Genomic DNA, 20,921 nt, shown 5'->3' with positions numbered 1-20,921 from the left:
CAAGGGGAACGGCCTCAAGAAGGGAAGCATTTCCTCTTACTCCACCCCTTTCATCCACCCGCACCCATGGCCCGCCTAGCTCCAGCTCCTGCCAAGTGGCACAGAAATAAGATCTTAGAATTAAAGTTTTAACTCAATTAATTTTTATTAATAACTAGGAGTGGCAAAAATACAATGATTCCCTTCTCATGGCAGGTCAAAGATGAAATTGGATTACACTTTGGAGGGTGTGGTTTACCTCTTGAAATTCTCCCTCCGTCTTTACCAATGCTGTGTTGCCTAGAGCAGCCTGAAGTGTCCTTACTAACCAAGGGAGGTGCACTTGCCTGTGTATATAGAGGCAGTGCAGCCCTGAGCAAAGGCAAACTAGTTGTGCACCATGGGGAAGAAGCAGCTTAAGGAGGCAACTCCAAACTGTGAGCTAAGTAAGTAGCCAGCAGGTCTGCAACAGCTCTGCTGATCTGACCTTGGAGGGATGACAAGACAGCTCCAGCCCTTTCATCTTCTAGAGGCAGCTGAGCTTCCCAAAGGAAGGGTTCTGGTCTGGAAGGACTTCATCAAGCCTTTCTCAAACTCTACTGTACAGACATTCTCAGAACTAATGTGTGCATTTTCTGTTTTCTGTAGGAGAAAATCTGTATGGAAACCTGCCTATGCCAGGAAGCAGATGACATTTGCTCCTGCCCTCTCCCCCAGTTTATTTTTACTGTGTACTTCATTTGGATTTTTTTTTTTTTGTAATTCCCTCCCCTATCTTCATATCTTGGATTCTTACTAGTAAAATTTTGTCCTAGAGGTTTCCACGAGAAGAAAGAAGCTTGGTTCTGTCTGATGCTGTAATGGTGTGAGAGCCTAAGAATGTTTTTGGTAGCTGCAAATTGTAGAATATTAGTGTGACTTGTCAGGCCATTTACTCTCCCCTCTTCACCAGTCATCTCCGGAGAAAGACACTGGGAGGAGACTGAGGCTGGGGATGGAGCGGGATTGCTTTGGGGTTGGTAGGGATAAAGTGTGGGGAGAAGCTAGGCAGAGCTAGATGGCGGGTAGGAAAACAATTCACTGTGAGGCTTGGGAGTAGCACACCTGATGCAGTGGAACTGGCTGCACCGGCTGAGGTTCTGCGATTCCTCCCAGGCGTGGGTGCTCTTGGTGGGGCAGCAGATACTATGATACAGCTCTGGGAGCAAGAGTCATGGTCATGCTAGGTGGTTATGCTTTATTTATAGAGCGTAGCTGTATCTCTTGAAGTAACATCTCCAGAAGAAACAGGCTTATTGTCAGCGCCTAACTTGAGGCGGCGGAGAAGTACGGCAGGAACTTTTTCTCTCTTCAACCTACCGGGGAGCTGAGCATCGCGGGCCTGAGCTGCGTAAGCAGTGGCACCGCGAGACGCAGCTCCCGCTCGGGGTAGAGCTCCGCCTCCAGTCTGAGCGCCGAGTGGGCGGAGCCTCCGTACCCAGTCGGCACACCACGCAGGCCTACAGCTGCAGGGATCCAGCCAATAGGAATGTGGGGCTGCAGTCAGGTCGGCCAATCGTAGGTGGGCTGGGGGCTGGCCCCCTCGTCGCTGGCTCCGGGAATATGGAGCCGCCGGCGCGGGGACAGCGTGTCAGGTGGCGGCGAATCCCGTAAGGTGAGGGGCAAACGAGGTCAGGGGCCGTGGTGCTCTCTGCAGCGGGTGGACGCGGGGTGGCTAGGGCGGCTCCGAGCCAGTGAGGCGCGGTGCGGAGCTGCGAGGGGTGGGACGTCCCGCGAGGGCCTGAGGCGCCCGGTGCGGGATCCTGAGGGCCATGAAGTCGCGGTATGCCGGGAAGACCGGGAGGAGGGCCCCGGGGCCGTGCAGCGACTTCCGGAGGTCACGGGGCCCGACGCCTTTCCCGCCACGGCCTAGGACAAGTGGCGCAGCCCCCTCTGGACCTGCCCGCGCGGGGACCCTTGTCCCGGGCGCGCTGAGCCGCAGCGGCGCGGCGGGAGAGGACGCGGGCTCCGGCACGGTCTCCGTCGCCTGTTGTCGGGGAGCCCTGGGCCCCGCGCGCTCCCTCGGCCTCTGCCGCCCCGCTGCAGGCGACACTCCGTGGGGTCCGTGCGACACCCGTGCAGCAGCGTCTTCTGCGTGGAGGGCCTGGCTGGCCGCTCGGCGTCGTGTGCCGGTGACTGTAGGGCCGCTGTGCAGGTCCTGGTCCCTCTGCCCACCGGCTCCTTGCGGAGAGGGTCGTTCTTGTAGGACGAGGCGCGCACTGTCGGTTTCATGGGATCCGGCTTTTAAAGCTCCCTTACCTTTTGATGTTCCGAGTCTGTACTCCTCAGGCCCTTGCCTTCCCCGGATTCCCTACCTCACATATCACACTGTTTCTAAGTCTCATCCTTAGGGTAGAAATTGAGGGAACCACGTTTGAGTTTTCTCTCTGCAAAAATGGAACTATTCTCATATTGTCCATTGTTTTCTAAGGTTTATTGTTAAATCATTTGATATCTATTTGAATAGGAAGCAAAAGCAAACATATGGCATAGGTAGATGGGCGTCTAGGAACTTTTGCTGTCCATAAGTTTAGTGACTGTTGGTGAAAGCACGTGAAGTTATGTTTACCTTGATTTTTGTGTCATCTCAGCCTGACATCACTTCTTGACTGTGTTAACTGTTATGCAAGTTGGTTAGGTTCTTTGTTCTTTTGTCTTACATACTCAAAATGGGGATCGATGAAAACAATCTTACAAGGTTGTTGGTGAGTATTAAATTAGTTAATACACAAAAAATGCTTAGAGCAGTTCCCTGCAAGAAGTTCTTGGTTTTTGTTTTTGTTTTGTTTTACCTGCTCTGGGGCTTGAACTCAGGGCCTCACACTTGCTTGGCAGGTGTTCTATCACTTGAGCCACTCCACCAGCCTAGTTTTTGTTATTATTGCCTACTTTCTCCCTAAAGAGTCTAAAGAATTTTGACCTTTTTATTCAACCCTTTGCTCAGAATCCCTTGGCCTGTTGCCCTTGAGCCCTCAGAACCAGTACTTTCCATGCATGATTAACTTTGATCTCCGGGTACAGTGTAATTACATGTGAAGAGAGACTTTCTGCTGGGTGTTTTATTAAAAAGGCTAGAAACTATTGATATTCTAGATCGTTTCCAGTGGTAGCTGTGTTGATGAATGAAGCCTGAGATCCTCATTGGCTGTTTGCTTCCAGTAACATTTCATTCACAGTCTTGCTTGGTTTAGACAGTTTATTTTGGACACAGTACCAAAAAGGCCATGATTGCAGCATACTGGGTTTCTCATGTTTCCGGAATGTCTGTGGGACTCAGAAAGGGAATTTCTGAGGAGCACTTCTTGTTAAGAAATAGGAAGCTTGATATGAATCTAACCTTATTCTTCTGTTCAGAAAGCAGCAGTGGTCTGTTGGATTAATTTACAGAGATAGTAAGCAGCTTTGGTTCAGTTTTGACTCAGTGAAGAGAAGGTTAGGGAATGGTATCATTACATAGGGTCTTTTCTGATTAACATTCATCACTAAGAGCTTGGATGAGTGCTGTTTAATCAGACATCTTTATTTCCTGCCTCTTTATCAAGCACATATAAATGACTGGACAGACCTATGCCCTCTGTATGAGCTTAAAGATCTCTCAATTTCTCTGGTGCTATCTGGAAGACTCTAGTGGAAGACTGTTTCTAACTCTCCCCTTCCAAAAAAAAAAAAACCAGCTGTGTATTATACATGTAGCACTATTAGAAACTTAAACTTAAACTATTAGAAACTTAAACTTTGAGTTTATGAAAAAGAGCAGCATGCTGGCCAGTACAGAAGGTATGAGTTTAGTTTTTTAGTTTTGCACTATGACAGTTTACTACTTCTCTAGGTTTAAAATGTGTTTAAAACTCATGGAAAAGGCATGAGTTAATTATTAAAATTTTATCAGGTTACAAAGTGCAAAAGGAGTCATATATATGACTCCTGGAAAATCTTGTACTATGTGTCGTCTAACTCTTTCCATACACTTTTTTTTCTTTGTTTTAAGAGAAGAATGTTCAGGAAAATGTGTACTTAAAATTGTTAGAGTCAATCTACTTTTGAGCCAATATCTGTTATTAGAATAAATTGGAATAATTAGAATTATTAGAATAATTAGAATGTAGCATAATGATTAGCATTCTTCATATTTGCCAGAGAAAATATATTTAAGCAAGTATGAGGGTAAAACATTTTTACCCCTTCCCTCCGAGGCAAGAAGTAGGCAGATTGAACAGGGGATTTTCTTCTTTCAGTAGAGACTGTCTTTGAAGTTGTTCGCAGAGCTTGGGGTAGCAGTGTCAGCAGGCCAGGTTGGTTCCCTAAATGGAAACACACTGCTGTAAAGTTCTGGTTAGGAGGAAGTTTGCAGGAAGCAGACACTGTGGGAGGAACAAAGACCAAGGTAGAGGCAGTGGGAGTGTGACTTCTGTGGTCCTGATACTGAGCAGTCAGGGAGGTTTGCAAGCTGGCTGGGCCTCAAGAGCACTGAGCAGAGGAAATGAACAGTTGTCTTTAGTGGGTGCCAGGCCCTTCAATTCTGAAGGTCTCTGGTTGATGAATGATATTTTTGTCTAAAAGATTAGTACACTTGACAGTCTGGGCACATTATGCTCTATTCTTATCATCTTTGACACCCAGGCAGCCGGTTTGATTATCAAGTGTACTCTTCCTCCTCACATCTTACTCTCTTCTCTTCTTTTTTAAAAAAATATTTTTTTGAAACAGGGTCTTGTGTGCACGCTGGCCTTAAACTTGGGACCCTCCTGCCTTGGCTGCTGAGGGCTGGGGTAACAAGCATATGCTACCATGCACAACTTTTTCTCTTCTTGCCTGATAACATTTTCTCTTTTTCTTTCTTTATCTTTAGATGGTCTCAAGGTCAGGTTTTTCTTTCAACCTCAAAACAGACTGAAAAGTTGAACTCAGGTGAGAAATAGTAAAGTTGGTGTTGAGTTGAAATTGTAATTCTCTGGTAGGACAAGAAAGACGTCTCCAGTATGGAGATTATTACCGTGGCATGCAAAGTTAATAAACAGTCTAAACTAGTCTCTAAATGGTTGTTGTGACAGAGACACAAGACAGAGCCCTTATTCACATTAAGCACATTGTATAATAGCAGCACTGTTTGTTTTTAATGAATTGGGTGTGTTGAGTGGGTTTCGATTGAAGACCTCCCTACTTAGGCAGAATGGATTATAGTTTCCAGTACTTCTGAAGCTAATATTTATCAGAGAGAGTCAAAGAGAGGCTTTTCTCTTAGTTTCTTTTGTCATGGAATAGATTTAAATTGGCCTTCAACCTGATTTTTTTTTTTTTAGTCTTCCCCCCCCCCACCCGTGGTGCTGGGGTTTGAACTCAGGACCTCACACCCACTAGGCAGGTGTTCCACCACTTGAGCTACTCTGCCAGCCTTGTTCTGTGTTAGGTGTTTTTGAGAGAGGGTCTCAAGAAACACTTGCCTGAGCTGACTTCGAGCCATGATCCTCCTGATTTCTGCCTTCCAGATAGCTAGCATTACAGGTGTGAGCCACTGGTGCCTGGCTAGTCTTCTCATTTTATATCAGAGTCTTTTCTCTGTGTGTGTGGTGCTGGTGCTCATTGCCAGGGCCTTTTTACATGGTAGGCAAACAAGCACTTTAACACTGAACTATATACCAGCCCTGAATTCATCTTAATAAGGAAGTAGGATAAATTTAACCTAATTAAAGAAAATTAAAAGCTTTATATCCTCAAGAATAACTTGGAAATTTACCTTCATTTTTCAAACTGTTTTTCCCTCATTCCAATGGGTGCAGACTGATACTTAAAAATTATCCAGTGGATATCCTTGATGGAAAGACTCAGAAAATGATGTTTCTTCATTAATCTAGATGAAAAATAGAGGTAGTAATAATCCATCATTAAACAAAGAGAGACTGGGAAGTGGTAGAGCATGTGCCTAGCTTGCTCAAGACCCTGGGTTCAATCCCTAGCATTGCAAATAAATAAACAACACACACACACAAACACAGAGAGAGAGAGACTAGTAATCTCTTACATATACTGTATAGAGTTCATAAAACAATTAACTCTGAATCACTTGCATATTCATAAAAAGTTTAGTTGATTCCCTATCATTCAAACAGAAGGAGCTCACTTTTGTGAAAAACATGCAGCATAGGTGTTGGTTAATAGTGATAGTTTAGTAAGATTATGAAGGACTTTAGCCTGAAAGTAGACCTTTAGTGAAAAGAGAATTTGGGAAGGACTTGGAACTTTACACTCTCTTCAGGACAAATAGAATTTAAAAAAGAAACTACAGTTCCTTGTTATTCTCTAAGAAACACTTGAGTATCACTTTTTAAATCCTTGATCTTTGCATTTGGTAGTTTGTACTTTGTCACCAGGGAGTCTCTGGCGCTCAGTAGGGTCTGAGGAAGGCATCAAGAAGAGGAGGTAACTTTGCCATTTAACTTTAAATATTCCTGTTCATACTTATATAATCAATTACTTCATTACAAACACTTTTTTGTTCTTGTTGTTGTTGTCTATATGTAGTAATGCTGTCTTTGATTTTATTGTAATGAGGGAAGTGAGGAAAATGGGGGGGTTAGAGAAACTTATTCAAGCACATTCTTTAAAACTTCAATTAGTTTTAGAGAGACTGTTTTAGCTCTAAAATCAGTGAAATGGCTATAAGTGCCTCTGTAGAGAAATTTTATAAGAACACACATCATTTCAAACTCAAATTATCCTTTTTTTGGTGGTACTGAGTTTAAACTCAGGGCTTCACACTTGCTAGGGAGGTGCTGTACCACTTGACCCACACCTTTAGTCTCAAAATCAAATTACTTTGTGTGTGTGTGTGTGTGTGTGTGTGTGTGGTACTGGGACTTGAACTGCCTTACTCTTGCTAGGTAGGCATTCTACCACTTGAGCCACTCCACCAGCCCCTCAAACTTTTTAACCAAACTACTTTTTAACCATAGGGAAAAAAGTTTAAGTCATACATGTTTTAATATTCAGCATTTAAAACTTTATTGGGGTGAGGGGTAGTTTTTAAAACAGGTTTGGGCCATCCAAATTGTTCTTCCAGAGTTCTTGTAGATACTAAGAACACACAGAATTGTTTCTAGTTAGATAATAAAATGTATTATACCTAGTATGTGTTTTTAAACTAACTTAATTTTCCTAGAATTTCAAACCTGCAGAAAAGTTGTAAGAGTAGTATCAGGGAATAGATGTTTTCAAGACAGTACGGGAAGAGTAAGATAATGGTTAGCAGTGGGTACACTGGGGAACTTGGAGGAGGGACAATTAACACAGATTGGGGAGCCAGTAAATGCTTCTCTGAGAAGGGGGTTTCTATTCTTTGCATTCATGTGAAACTCCCAAATAATATTTGAGTAGCTCCTTAGGCATTGAGACAAACCAGTGGTAAGTTAAGCTTAAGGCAGTAGATGCCTGCCAGCCAGACAGCTGTAGCTCTCTGATTATCCTTTGCAGAAGCTTTATCTTAGAGTTCAACTGAACAGCCCCATTGTCCATATCTCTGAGATGCTGAGTGAATTTGTATGAACTTAAAAATTTCCAAAAGTAAATAGGGGCTAGGGATGTAGCTCAGTGTTATACCTGCGTTTGATCTCTCTTCAGTACCTCATAACATAAATAAATAAAATAAAACAGGTAACTGGTAAAGCTTTTGTTCTTAAAATGCAAAATAGGCAAACAATAAACGTTCAGTAAAAGAGCTTTCTTTCACTTGACCTTGTATTTAGTCCCCCAGTGCATTAGGAACATTTTTTAGTATATCTTTTGGAGATAGTCTGCAAGTGTACATGTGTGTTTGTGTGTTTTCTTGTCCCCGTCCCTTTTTTGTGGTGGTACTGAGGTTTGAACTCTGAGCTCAGGGCCTCACACTTGCTAGGCAGGCACCCTACCACTTGAGATATACCCCTAGCTTTATTTTTCATGTAGGGTCTCGAGTTTTTGCTCAGGGTGAGACTCAGACCGTGATCCTCCCACCTGTGGCCTCTGATGTAGTGGGACCACAGACAAGCCACCATATCCAATTTGTTTGCTGAGATGGACTCTTGCTAACTTTTTGCCCTGGCTGTCCTCAAACTGTGATCCTTCTGATCTCTGCTTCCCATGGAGCTGGGATTATAGAGATAACTCATTATACCCAGCCTTAAGTATAACTTTTGAAAGTATGTTTTAGATAGAAATCTTCCTCAAATATAATATGCACTTCTGTGCATTCTGTTTTTTCTGTGTTGGAAATCATACACAGGGACTTGCACATGGAAGGCAAGCACTCTCTATCACTGACCTACATTCCTAGTCTATGGTATTTTGAAACAGGGTCTTGTATAGTCCAGACTGGCTTTGAACTCATGATCCTTCTGCTTCAGCCTCCTAAGTTCCAGGATTACAGGTGTATGCTACAACACCCAGCTTCTCTGCATTCTTAAACAGGATATCAGCCATCCTTACAGAAGCAATCTGGTTTATCCAGTTCTAAGTGTTATTGTACTTGTAAGAATGTTACAAAAGAAGACCAAAACCAGAACAAACAAAAAAGAATGCTCTGAGAATGAATGAAAATATAAAGAAGGGTTCATTGTCTCCTATCAAATGACCCAAAGCTGATTGATGTGCTTCTTAAGACTTTCTGGTTCCTCAGTGTGCTAAGTTCCCCTCTTCCTATAAAAGCTATAATCCTGATTTGTGGTTTCTGTTTTATTGAGGGTTAGATAACCTGATAGCCAGGCTTGTTAGATTTACATATAAGACAGAAACAAAAGAGCTCTGGTACTGTCGTGGGGCTGTGCTGTGATTGCATTCTGAGCGGCAGATATATGAATCCCATTTAGGTGAGGGCCATTGTAACTGGCTGGAAGAGGGGTTGAAGTTGGCCAGTGTACATATATTGGGGTCTGTTGACAGGTGTTTAGTCACCTGGTGGCTTAAAACCTGACAGGAGAGACATGGCTAGTTGTCTGTTATAATACAGTGCTTGGCATTTGATGTTTATTGAGAGATAAGATGATGTTTTCCAAGTTAGCAGGTGGTGGTATGTTTTATATTCAAGAAGACAGATGAAATATAAAAAACCCTTGCAGGTCTGAATGCTGAAATTTTATAAGATAGGTATAGAATATGTTGGTTAATACAAAGGTTATTCTAAAAAGATATCAGAGCACTGTTCAAATAGGAGCAACATATGATACAAGAGTGCAAAAAGATTACTTCAGCAATGAAAGATAGCTAACCAGAAGAGGTTCCATATCTCTTAGGAAAGTTACAGTTGCATTTAAGGGAGGAGATAATCAGTAAATATTGCTTTGTCCTTCCCTTCTAAATTTGGAATCAACTGAGAATATATTCTACAATAAGTAGATTGAAAAATATAAATTCATCCTTTTTGGTGAGGCTAAGTAGAGAATGTGCTATGGAAATGTGGCCAGATAGGCTTGCTCCCCCACTCCCAATTTAACTTACCCCAACAGGATGCTGGGGCGCTGCCATACCCACCCCTGCAAGGCCCAGAGAAGTGCCAGCATCATATGGATTGGGTCTAGTCCTGCTGGTGCCTCAGCTCTCTTTCAGATCTTAAGGCCATGGGCGATTTGCTGCTTCTCCCAGGTGACAGAGGGTTGGAGAATGAGATTGGAATGTATAGTTGAAATCACTTCCCCGGGGAAATTTGAGGCTATGAAATACTGGCCTTCTGCTACCAGTGTTGGTTTAGTGATTTTTTTTCTATCCTTCCAAGAAGGTTGAGCCATGAGCTTAATTTGTTAGGGAGAACAGAGAGTTATACATCTTTGTCCTTACATAAGTTGTAAAGTTGGGGAAGATTAGTCTGGTTTCAGACATTTGGGGTGATCTGGAAGCAAAGGCTGAGTCTGGGTAATTTTTTAGAAGCCTGTCTGTGGATGCTTATTAAAAAGGGGTTGCCTGGAGACTTAGCTTAGTGGTAGAGTAGTAGCATCCATGAGACCCTGAACTCATCCCCAGCAACACACACACACACACACACACACACACACACACACACACACACAATTTGCTTCTATCAGTAAAATACCTTTTCTTTCAATTTGGTTTGATGTCTCATATCAAAATCTTTTTTTCTTTTTGCAGTACTAGGGATTGAACCCAGGGCCTCCTACATGCTAGGCAAGCAGCACTTGAGCCTCATGCCCAGGCCCTTTGTTTGTATTTTTGTTTTTGAGATAGGGTCTTGAATATGGTCTTGCTAACTGCCTCCTGTCTCTGCCTCCCAAGTAGCTGAGATTTACAGGCATGACCACACCTGGCTTGCTTTTTTTGGCTATATATATCAAGGCTTCTTGCCTGCTAGACTGGCGCTCTACCACTGAGCCATGCCCCACAGCCCTTTTTGCCAAGGCTGGCCTGGACTGCAATCCTCAATTTAGGCTTCCCTGCTGTAATTGAGATGACCATTGCCTGCTACCCAGCTTTTTCTGTGGAGATGGGGGTCTCCCGAACTTTTTTGCCCAGGCTGGCTTTGAACTATGATCTTCCTCCTATCTCAGCTTCCCAAATGGCTAGGATTGATTATAAGTGTGAGCCTCTGAGAGAAGGGGTGGAGGGGGTAAGGGAGGGAGTAGGAGAGGGGGGAAGAAATGACCCAAACATTGTATGCACATATGAATAAAAAAACAAACAACAACAACAAAAAAACCAAGTGTGAGCCACTGGTGTTTGGCCTCTTCTTGTTTTTTCCTCAAGACAGGGTCTCACTATCTAGTTAGCCTAACCAAACTCATGATCCTTTCTCCTTTGCCTCAGGAGGTCTGGGAATATAGACTTGCAAAACCATGCCTGGCTGAGACTTTTCTATTTTTGTTCAGTATCTCTTAATCATGTTCTGAAAGCTGTAATTATTTTCAAGGTTATCTAATTCAGTAGAAGAATAATTCTTTTCACATCATAAGGGTTCAGTCATACAGAGTAACAAAATACTGGCTCTGTACTTGTTTGTTCTTGCTAACTCTTTCCCTCCCTTTTTTTTTCCTTTCTAGAATCCTTTTCTAGGAACACAGGCACTCAGGTATCTACTATGGTGTTGGGTCCTGAACAGAAGATGCCAGATGGTAATTTACAGATTTGTGTTATTGTCTACTTTTTATTTGGAATTAAGCTTGTGTCAGTAGCAGAAGTGTACCATATTTTTCTTCTTGTGTGTTCTAGCAACTCCATTGAGAGGTCATTTCTGGTGACATAAACTATAATCACAGAGACCTACCTCATATCTTATTTTCAATTATAGTTGAGCCACAGTTAGCTTCAGATTTATTTTCTATAGCAGTAGTGCTTGCAGTTACAGAACTGTACCCAGACTTGGCATAATGACCTGCAGCATGCTTTGGCCGCTCATGATATTTCTGTTGTTTTGGATATGCATGGAGCAGTAAAATACATGGCAAGTCCCATATACTCTGTATTTTATTGAAGCCTCTAGAGCGCTTTGACTAATCCTAATTCAGAGTTTGCCTTGGGAATTTCCATTCCTTTTCTATAAATTTCCTCATCATTTCAAGGCCACTAAGTTAGGGTGATACAAACCAGCTGCCTTTAGAAACAAAACTCTTATTTTTGCACAGAGAATAGAGTTTTGTGGTTCACCCTAGCCATTTGATGCCTGCAGCAAGGTAGACTTTGTATATTTCTAATGGGTATGGCTTTCCCTCCAAGACTGTCTCCTCCTTGCATTTAAGATTAACTGTAAGATCTTTAAAGAAGAACTGATACCAACCCTCCTTAAACTGTTCCACGAAATAGAAACGGAAGGAAAACTGCCAAACACATTTTATGAAGCCAGTATTGCACTTATCCCAAAACCAGGCAAAGACACCTCCAAAAAGGAGAACTATAGGCCAATCTCCTTAATGAACATTGATGCAAAAATCCTCAACAAAATAATGGCAAACCGAATTCAACAACACATCAAAAAGATTATTCACCACGACCAAGTAGGCTTCATCCCAGGGATGCAGGGCTGGTTCAACATACGAAAATCAATAAACGTAATAAACCACATTAACAGAAACAAAGACAAAAACCACTTGATCATCTCAATAGATGCAGAAAAAGCCTTCGATAAGATCCAACATCATTTCATGATAAAAGCTCTAAGAAAACTAGGAATAGAAGGAAAGTTCCTCAACATTATAAAAGCTATATATGACAAACCTACAGCCAGCATTATACTTAATGGAGAAAAACTGAAACCATTCCCTCTAAAATCAGGAACCAGACAAGGATGCCCACTATCTCCACTCCTATTCAACATAGTACTGGAATTCCTAGCCAGAGCAATTAGGCAAGAAGAAGGAATAAAAGGAATACAAATAGGTAAAGAAACTGTCAAAATATCCCTATTTGCAGACGACATGATCCTATACCTTAAAGACCCAAAAAACTCTACTCAGAAGCTTCTAGACATCATCAATAGCTATAGCAAGGTAGCAGGATATAAAAACATAGAAAAATCATTAGCATTTCTATACACTAACAATGAGCAAACGGAAAAAGAATATATGAAAACAATTCCATTTACAATAGCCTCAAAAAAAATCAAATACCTAGGTGTAAACCTAACAAGATGTGAAAGACCTCTACAAGGAAAACTATACACTTCTGAAGAAAGAGATTGAGGAAGACTATAGAAAGTGGAGAGATCTCCCATGCTCATGGATTGGTAGAATCAACATAGTAAAAATGTCTATACTCCCAAAAGTAATCTACATGTTTAATGCAATTCCCATCAAAATTCCAATGACATTCATTAAAGAGATTGAAAAATCTGTTAAATTTATATGGAAACACAAGAGGCCACGAATAGCCAAGGCAATACTCAGTCAAAAGAACAATGCAGGAGGTATCACAATACCTGACTTCAAACTATATTACAAAACAGTAACAATAAAAACAGCATGGTACTGGCACAAAAACAGACATGAAGACCAGTGGAACAGAATAGAGGACCCAGATATGAAGCCACACAACTATAAGCAACTTATCTTTGACAAAGGAGCTAAAAATATACGATGGAGAAATAGCAGCCTCTTCAACAAAAACTGCTGGGAAAACTGGTTAGCAGTCTGCAAAAAACTGAAACTAGATCCATGTATATCACCCTATACCAAGATTAACTCAAAATGGATCAAGGATCTTAATATCAGACCCCAAACTCTAAAGTTGATACAGGAAAGAGTAGGAAATACTCTGGACTTAGTAGGTATAGGTAAGAACTTTCTCAATGAAACCCCAGCAGCACAGCAACTAAGAGATAGCATAGATAAATGGGACTTCATAAAACTAAAAAGCTTCTGTTCATCAAAAGAAATGGTCTCTAAACTGAAGAGAACACCCACAGAGTGGGAGAAAATATTTGCCAACTATACATCAGACAAAGGACTGATAACCAGAATATATAGGGAACTTAAAAAACTAAATTCTCCCAAAACTAATGAACCAATAAAGAAATGGGCAAGTGAACTAAACAGAACTTTCTCAAAAGAAGAAATTCAAATGGCCAGAAAACACATGAAAAAATGCTCACCATCTCTAGCAATAAAGGAAATGTAAATTAAAACCACACTAAGATTCCACCTCACCCCTGTTAGAATAGCCATCATCAGCAACACCACCAACAACAGGTGTTGGCAAGGATGCGGGGAAAAAGGAACCCTCTTACACTGTTGGTGGGAATGTAAACTAGTACAACCACTCTGGAAAAAAATTTGGAGGCTACTTAAAAAGCTAGACATGGATCTACCATTTGATCCAGTAATACCACTCTTGGGGATATACCCAAAAGACTGTGACACAGGTTACTCCAGAGGCACCTGCACACCCATGTTTATTGCGGCACTATTCACAATAGCCAAGTTATGGAAACAGCCAAGATGCCCCACCACTGACGAATGGATCAAGAAAATGTGGTATCTATACACAATGGAATTCTATGCAGCCATGAAGAAGAACGAAATATTATCATTCGCTGGTAAATGGATGGAATTGCAGAACATCATTCTGAGTGAGGTTAGCCTGGCCCAAAAGACCAAAAATCGTATGTTCTCCCTCATATGTGGACATTAGATCAAGGGCAAACACAACAATGGGATTGGACTGTGAGCACATGATAAAAGCGAGAGCACACAAGGAAGGGGTGAGGATAGGTAAGACACCTAAAAAACTAGCTAGCATTTGTTGCCCTTAACGCAGAGAAACTAAAGCAGATACCTTAAAGCAACTGAGGCCAATAGGAAAAGGGGACCAGGAACTAGAGAAAAGGTTAGATCAAAAAGAATTAACCTAGAAGGTAACACACAAGCACAGGAAATCAATGTGAGTCAATGCCCTGTATAGCTATCCTTATCTCAACCAGCAAAAACCCTTGTTCCTTCCTATTATTGCTTATACTCTCTCTACAACAAAATTAGAAATAAGGGCAAAATAGTTTCTGCTGGGTATTGAGGGGGTGGGGGGGAGAGGGAGGAGGCGGAGTGGGTGGTAAGGGAGGGGGTGGGGGCAGGGGGGAGAAATGAACCAAGCCTTGTATGCACATATGAATAATAAAAGAAAAATGAAAAAAAAAAGATTAACTGTAAAATCAAGGTCTGTGGCAAACACTGACATTAGATGAGTCCTGCTGTCATGAGGGTGCTGGCATCCATGATCAGAGGCCTTCACTGTGGGCCTTAGTACAGTGTTCCTGCTTGATGGGGTTCCCTGCAGCGTCACATTTTAACCTAAACTGTGGCAGGATTTCCCAATTTCTTCCTTTTTTGAGAAGCCTGATGAAGGTATAATGTCCAAGGATAATTCTTTGAATAAGTCCTACCAAACAATAATGTAGGGAGGATATTGCAGTAGTATGATGTATTTCTTTTCTTTTAAAAAATTTGGATTTTAGGTTACTTAGTGGACCAGTTCCACTAAGTAACCTAAAATATGATGTATTTTGAGCCTTAGATAGTTATCAGTTTGTTTTTTGTTTTTTTTCTTTTTTGGTGGTACTGCGGCTTAAACTCAGGGCGCTTGCTAGGCAGGTGCTCTTACTGCATGAGCCACTCCACCAGCCCTTTTCTGTGATTTTTTTTTTTTTTTTTGAGATAGGGTCTCATGAACCGAGATCCTCCTGATCTCTGCCTCCTTAGTAGCTAGGATTATAGGTGTGAGCCACCAAAGCCTAGCTGAATGTCATTGTTTTGAGAGGAAAATAAAATTATTACAAAAATTACTCAGTGGGAATAGAAATGTAGAATAGGAAAACCATTGTGTAGTTAATGTTAAAACTGACTCAGGGCTGAGTGATTGGGGGATATTGGGGAGAGGAGAAAGGAAGCTCCTACCTGGCAAATTCTTTTGTACATCAATTTTGGGTTTTTGAGACAGGATCTTGCTCTGTAGCTCAGATTGGCCTTAAGCCAAGCACCTCCTGCCTCAGCAACCCCCCTCCAGTGCTGGGACTATAGATATATGCCACCATGCTGGGCTTGTACTTTAATTTTTAACCATGTGCATATATTACCTAGTCAAAAAATTTATTTTAGCTGATCATGGTGGCTCATGCCTGTACAGAGTCCCAGCTACTCAGGAGGGCAGACCGAGATCAGGAAGATCTTAGTTTGAGGCCAGCATGGGCAAAAAGTTAGCAAGACTGCATCTCAACAAATAAACTGGCATCGTGGTGACTGCCTATATTCCCAGCTACACGAAAGGCATAGGTAGGAGGGTCAAGGTCTGTGACCAGCTCTTGGCAAAAGCATAAGACCCTAACTGAAAAATAATTAAAGCAAAAAGGATTGGTTGTATGGCTCAAGTAGTAGAATGCCTGCCTAGCAAAGTATGAGGGCCTGAGTTCAAACCCTGGTACTGCCAAAAAAAACCCTTTTTTAAAATATAGATAAAAATAAACTATTAAAAAACATGTTGAGTTAGAGTCAGGCTAGTCTTTTGTGCATTTAAGTATAAGATGATTGAGTTTTAGGTGCTAAGGATGGAGCACAATGATAGAGCACTTGGCTAGCATGTGCAAAGCCCTGGGTCCCATCTCCAGCACTGAAAAAAAGGAAAAAAAAATTAATTTCAATATTATTCTGGGTGAGTTGTTGGCATATTTTGTTCACTTTGATTCATTTTTTCTCAAATATGTTAATTCAGATGATGCCTCTGGAGACCATGGGGACTCTGCCAGTATTGGTGCCATCAACCCGGCCTATAGTAGCTCCTCACTCTCACAGTCCCTTGAGAACTCTGAGGAGCCCTTTGCCACCTACTTTGATGAGAAGATCGCCATTCCTGAGGAGGAGGTAAGTGACAGGTCCTCAGAGAGGACCCTGTGGCTTGAGAAGAGCCTATGAGGAAAGATCTACTAGATAGCTTGCTCAACAGCTTCAGGTCTAATTTCTACAGCTAGTTTCTAAGGGCTGGAGTTTTATAATCAGAAATGATAAACTACAAAGGAAAATGACAGACTGATTGAACACAGTTGCTAGGTGGTAGTAGTGAGCATTTTTGATCAAGAAAGTATGAATTTCTTTTCTTTATTCAAACTTGGCTTTTGTCCTGTTTGGGTAATGGTTGTCCACAGAGGTACTGAGGGTGTTCCTCTGGTTTTAGGATGAAGTAATGATGGGAAGAGCAGGTAGGAAGGGCTCTCACATAGAGAAGTAGCCAGCTTGTTATAAAAAGTGGGCAAGATGGAGGTGAAACATGGACACATGTAATATCCAACCCTGATTCCTTGCTTTTGTGAAGCTGATACTGTTCCTTCACATGTGATAAAATAACAGAAATTAGGTCAGTAATTTGGAGGTGACACTGTTTGATCTTTGTTTCTCTCTTTGTAGTACTCTTGTTTTAGCTTTCGTAAACTCTGGGCATTCACGGGCCCAGGCTTTCTTATGAGCATTGCCTATCTGGATCCAGGAAACATTGAATCTGATTTGCAGTCTGGAGCAGTGGCTGGATTTAAGGTGAACATCTAGTTTTTCCCTTGTCTTTTTAAACACACACAATCCATCTTCACATCCTTTTCTCCAGCCTGCCTATTGGGTAGCAGCCTCAGGGGTACAGGCAGATAGCAGTTGACCTTTGAACAACATGGGTTTGAATTGCATGGATCAATTATAGTAGGTTCTTTTGTAGAAATTTTTAACAACTTGAATAAATTTGGAAAATGGACTGCATAGCCTAGAAATACCAAAAAAATTAACATAAAATTAGGTATGAACTATTAGTAGATAATAACTATTTTATTATTTCTGCTCTAAATATACACAGATCTTACAAAAAGTTAAAATTTATCTGATCATACATGCATACATACTCCATACATGCAGCTGGTCATAGGTTGGAAAAATGTATGCAAACATGAAGATGTGGTATTAAATCATAGCTGTATTAAATTAACTGTAGTTCCTGCTGTACTTCTGGAATAATTTTGTAGCTACCTCCTGTTTCTTTTGTGGTAAGTGTTGTGATATCCACTTAAAATGCCAAATACTTATATGTAAGCAGTTCATTTATCTCTTCAGTAAAATGTATACTGAAGTAAAGAAAAGAAAAATGGTTTCTCGCAGTTCCCACATATTTTTCACCATATAAAATATTTATGCAAAGCATATATTAAGTGTTTATCAGTAAGGCTTCTGATAAACACCAGGCTACTAGTAGTTAAGTTTTGGAGGAGTCAAAGTTATATGCAGATTTTTGACTGTACAGAGGAGTGATGGTCCTAGCCCTGCTATACTTTTCCAGGATGCACTGCACTTCATTGGCAGTGATACTTAGGTGAAAAGTATTTGCCACTTGATCTTTTATTTTTTTTATTCACATAGTTCCCAGGAAAAAAGGTGAAACTGCAGATGGGAGAGACAGACTCAGAAAGGTCCAAGGTACCTAGTAGGTCCTGTGTACAATCTGATACAGAGCTCAGGCCATTTGATTCCTAACATGGGCTTTTTCCTAAATGTACTGTTGCCCATTTACATTGCCAAACAACAAAATGACTAAACAAACAAACCCAGTTGTCTGATGAGTATTCTGGGTCTTTTGTTCTTAGTTGCTCTGGGTCCTTCTGTTGGCCACCATTGTGGGACTGCTGCTCCAGCGTCTTGCAGCTAGACTAGGAGTGGTCACTGGGCTGCATCTTGCTGAAGTATGTCACCGTCAGTACCCCAAGGTGAGCAGTGTGCTATCATATTCGTCGCTGACCTATGTAGATATCTATGTCTGGCAATGTGTGCTGGCCTCATTCTATACTGATGCAGTGGAAGACTTGGGGTTAGTGGCCCTGAAGACTGGAAATACCATGGGAAATCCTGCTGTCCCTCTTGCTGTCTCGCCATGTTTTCCCCTTATTCAAAATCTAACTTTGGATTTACTTTTTTCCTTAGAATAAGCACTTGCCATTCACTCTACCTTTTGGCATCTAGCTGCCCAGCCAAACACTTTCATGCATATATCCACGGTACTCTATCAGTTTATGTTATAGATATGTAAATGTCTTGTTATGTATATATCCATGGTACTCTACATGTGGTAGGTGTTTGGATTTTGCAGTTGTTTTCTAATTGTCTTCATTTTTGGAAGTAACACTGTCCTTACACTTTCCCTCTGGATATTCAGGCCTCTGTTAACTGCAACTAAGGCAGACATGAACTTTATGTCTGGAACACTTCTCAATGGTCTTGGGATTGGCTATATCCTCTAGCCCTACAAGACCTTTTTAAATGAGCTTCATCTTTAGATAAGATACTGACATACCTCTGCTGTGTCCTTACGTGTTTAATCTCATTCCTGGCTATGAATGAGCATAAAACATTTGTTTTTAAGGTAGGGTCTCACTATGTAGCTCAGCCTGGCCTGAAATTTGCTATGTAGCCCAGCTTGGCCTTGAACTCAGGATCTTCCTGCTTCCATGTTTCAAGTGTTGGGATTATAGGCATGCACCACTACTACCAGAAAACAAAAAGTATTCTTATCTTTAAAAAAAAAAAAGAAATCTAGATATTTTATTAATTCTTTTGGCATCTCATTCTTCATGTGTGTTAAGAAATGTCCATGAGGCCGGGCACCTGTGGCTCATGCCTATGATCCTAGCTACTCAGGAGGCAGAGATGAGGAGGATCACAGTTCAAAACCATCCCAAGCAAATAGTTTATGAGACCCTGTCTTAAAAAAAAAACCCTATCACAAAAATATTGGGCTGGTGGAGTGGCTCAAAGTAAAGGCCCTGAGTTTAAGCCCCCAGTACCACCCCCCCCACCAAAAAAAAAGAAAAGAAAAGAAAAGAAATGTCTGTGAGAAGAAATTTTTTAGATAGTAGGTATCTGGAGATATTTTTCCTGGCTTCTTTGAGGAAGCATTAACTAAATTTGTCTTTCAGCTAGTTTGTCCAGGTTAATTTCCTACTTTGCTATAGGTGCCACCCATTTCCTACTAGTTTACTTTGAATCCTTTTATATATATGTCTTTTTTCACTTGTCTGCATATTATTATTACATTAGAGATGACCCCAGGCTTTTTGTGTTGTTTTGTAAAGTTAGCTATGGTCAGGATAGATGATTTTTTTCTCAAATCATTTTCTATTCTCTTGTGACTGCTATTTTGACCATATTAGTATATTTATTCTAAAACTTTTTAGATTGTTTTTAGGCAAGAGATTAAGTGAAAATTTGTGACTGGAAATTCCATTTCTCTCCCTTTTTTTTTTAATCTTTTGTTTGTGATTTGAAGTTAGGGACTCACGCTTGTTAGGGCCTCACACTTGTTAGGCAGGCACTGTACTACTTGAGCCACTCTGCCAGCCCTCCATTCCGAATCTCTTGAGTGGGAAGGAAGGAGAAAAAAATAAAATCAGTTGGCACCCTTATCGTGGTTCATACATCCAACCACAGGAAGCACACTTTACTTCTCCATCTGAGCCATAGTACAATGATGCACTCTGTGGGATCAAGTTCTGGTACTTCAGTCTGTAGGCTTATAAAAGACTCTGTGGGTCTTTGCCAACATGTGAATTCCAAACAAAGGAGGATGTTCATAGAAATGAATAATCACTACTACATCTTTTTACTCTTTTGTTTTGTAGATCCCACGAATCATTCTGTGGCTGATGGTGGAGTTGGCTATCATTGGCTCAGATATGCAGGAAGTCATTGGCTCAGCCATTGCCATCAACCTCCTGTCAGCAGGAAGGTGAGGGGGGTTTTCCTCTAGAAGAGTTATCAGTATTGTGCTGGGTTTCAAAGCCAAGGTAAAAATGAAAACCCAGCTCATTTTCAATTTTCAGAATTCAGCTCAAGTGTTGTCTTCTGTGAAGCTTTTCTGGAAGCAACTTCATGTAGTCTCTACATCTCCATTCCCATAGTGGGTTATACATACTGCTAGTATAAAGCGTGTAGCATTTTGTATTACAATTATTTATTTGTATGTCAGTTTATCCCACTAGGTAGTTAGCTCCTGGAGGGTAAGACCTATTGTTTTTCAGGTGTATGTCCTACATTGTCTGACATAGTAGACTCTCAATCAAAGCTTCAATGAATGAACTTCCCTCCTCTTCCCTCCCTTCTCCCCTTCTTCCCCCTCCTTCCTGTATATTAATTGTACAAAGGGCTTTCATTACGATATAGCCTACATGCATATAATGTACTTTGTTACTCTTTCTTGTCCCCCATCCCCCTTTTTAAACAATTTTTATGGGTTTCATTATTCTATTTGCATACATGTATATGAAATACTTTGATCATATTTGCCCCTCCTTTCACCCTCACCTTCTGGTTCCCCCTTTAACAGGACCCACCATGTCATTCCATTTTTTTTTTATGTGTAGATTTCACATATGAGAGAGATCATGTGACATTTGTCTTTCTCAGTCCACGTTACTTCATTTAGCATGA

The 20,921-nt window shown here is 41.3% G+C and overlaps 1 protein-coding gene across 10 annotated transcripts in view; it reads left to right on the top strand.

Moving 5' to 3' along the window:
* Positions 1–360: 360 nt before the first annotated feature.
* Slc11a2 (solute carrier family 11 member 2) overlaps positions 361–20,921 on the top strand; it is a 50,332-nt gene continuing 29,771 nt past the window's right edge. For 6 of the 10 annotated variants that reach the window (XR_012450837.1, XM_074083368.1, XM_074083365.1 and 3 more), the window contains exons 1-7: positions 1,784–1,801; positions 4,868–4,926; positions 11,034–11,105; positions 16,183–16,331; positions 16,872–16,997; positions 18,086–18,205; positions 20,114–20,220. Coding sequence is in view for 9 of the 10 variants with exons in the window: in XM_074083368.1 (XP_073939469.1) it covers positions 1,791–1,801; positions 4,868–4,926; positions 11,034–11,105; positions 16,183–16,331; positions 16,872–16,997; positions 18,086–18,205; positions 20,114–20,220 (644 nt within the window). In the remaining variant the exon portion in view is untranslated. Of the gene's footprint in view, positions 426–1,485; positions 1,634–1,783; positions 1,802–4,867; positions 4,927–5,737; positions 6,436–11,033; positions 11,106–16,182; positions 16,332–16,871; positions 16,998–18,085; positions 18,206–20,113; positions 20,221–20,921 lie in introns of those variants that run through there. The other 4 variants (XM_020179906.2, XM_074083364.1, XM_020179903.2 and 1 more) reach the window with 4 other exon arrangements.

This window comes from Castor canadensis, chromosome 8 (genome assembly GCF_047511655.1).
Source record: "Castor canadensis chromosome 8, mCasCan1.hap1v2, whole genome shotgun sequence".
NCBI lineage: Eukaryota > Metazoa > Chordata > Mammalia > Rodentia > Castoridae > Castor > Castor canadensis.
Note: the sequence above shows the minus strand (reverse complement) of the source record. Positions and strands in the feature narration are given on the sequence as shown.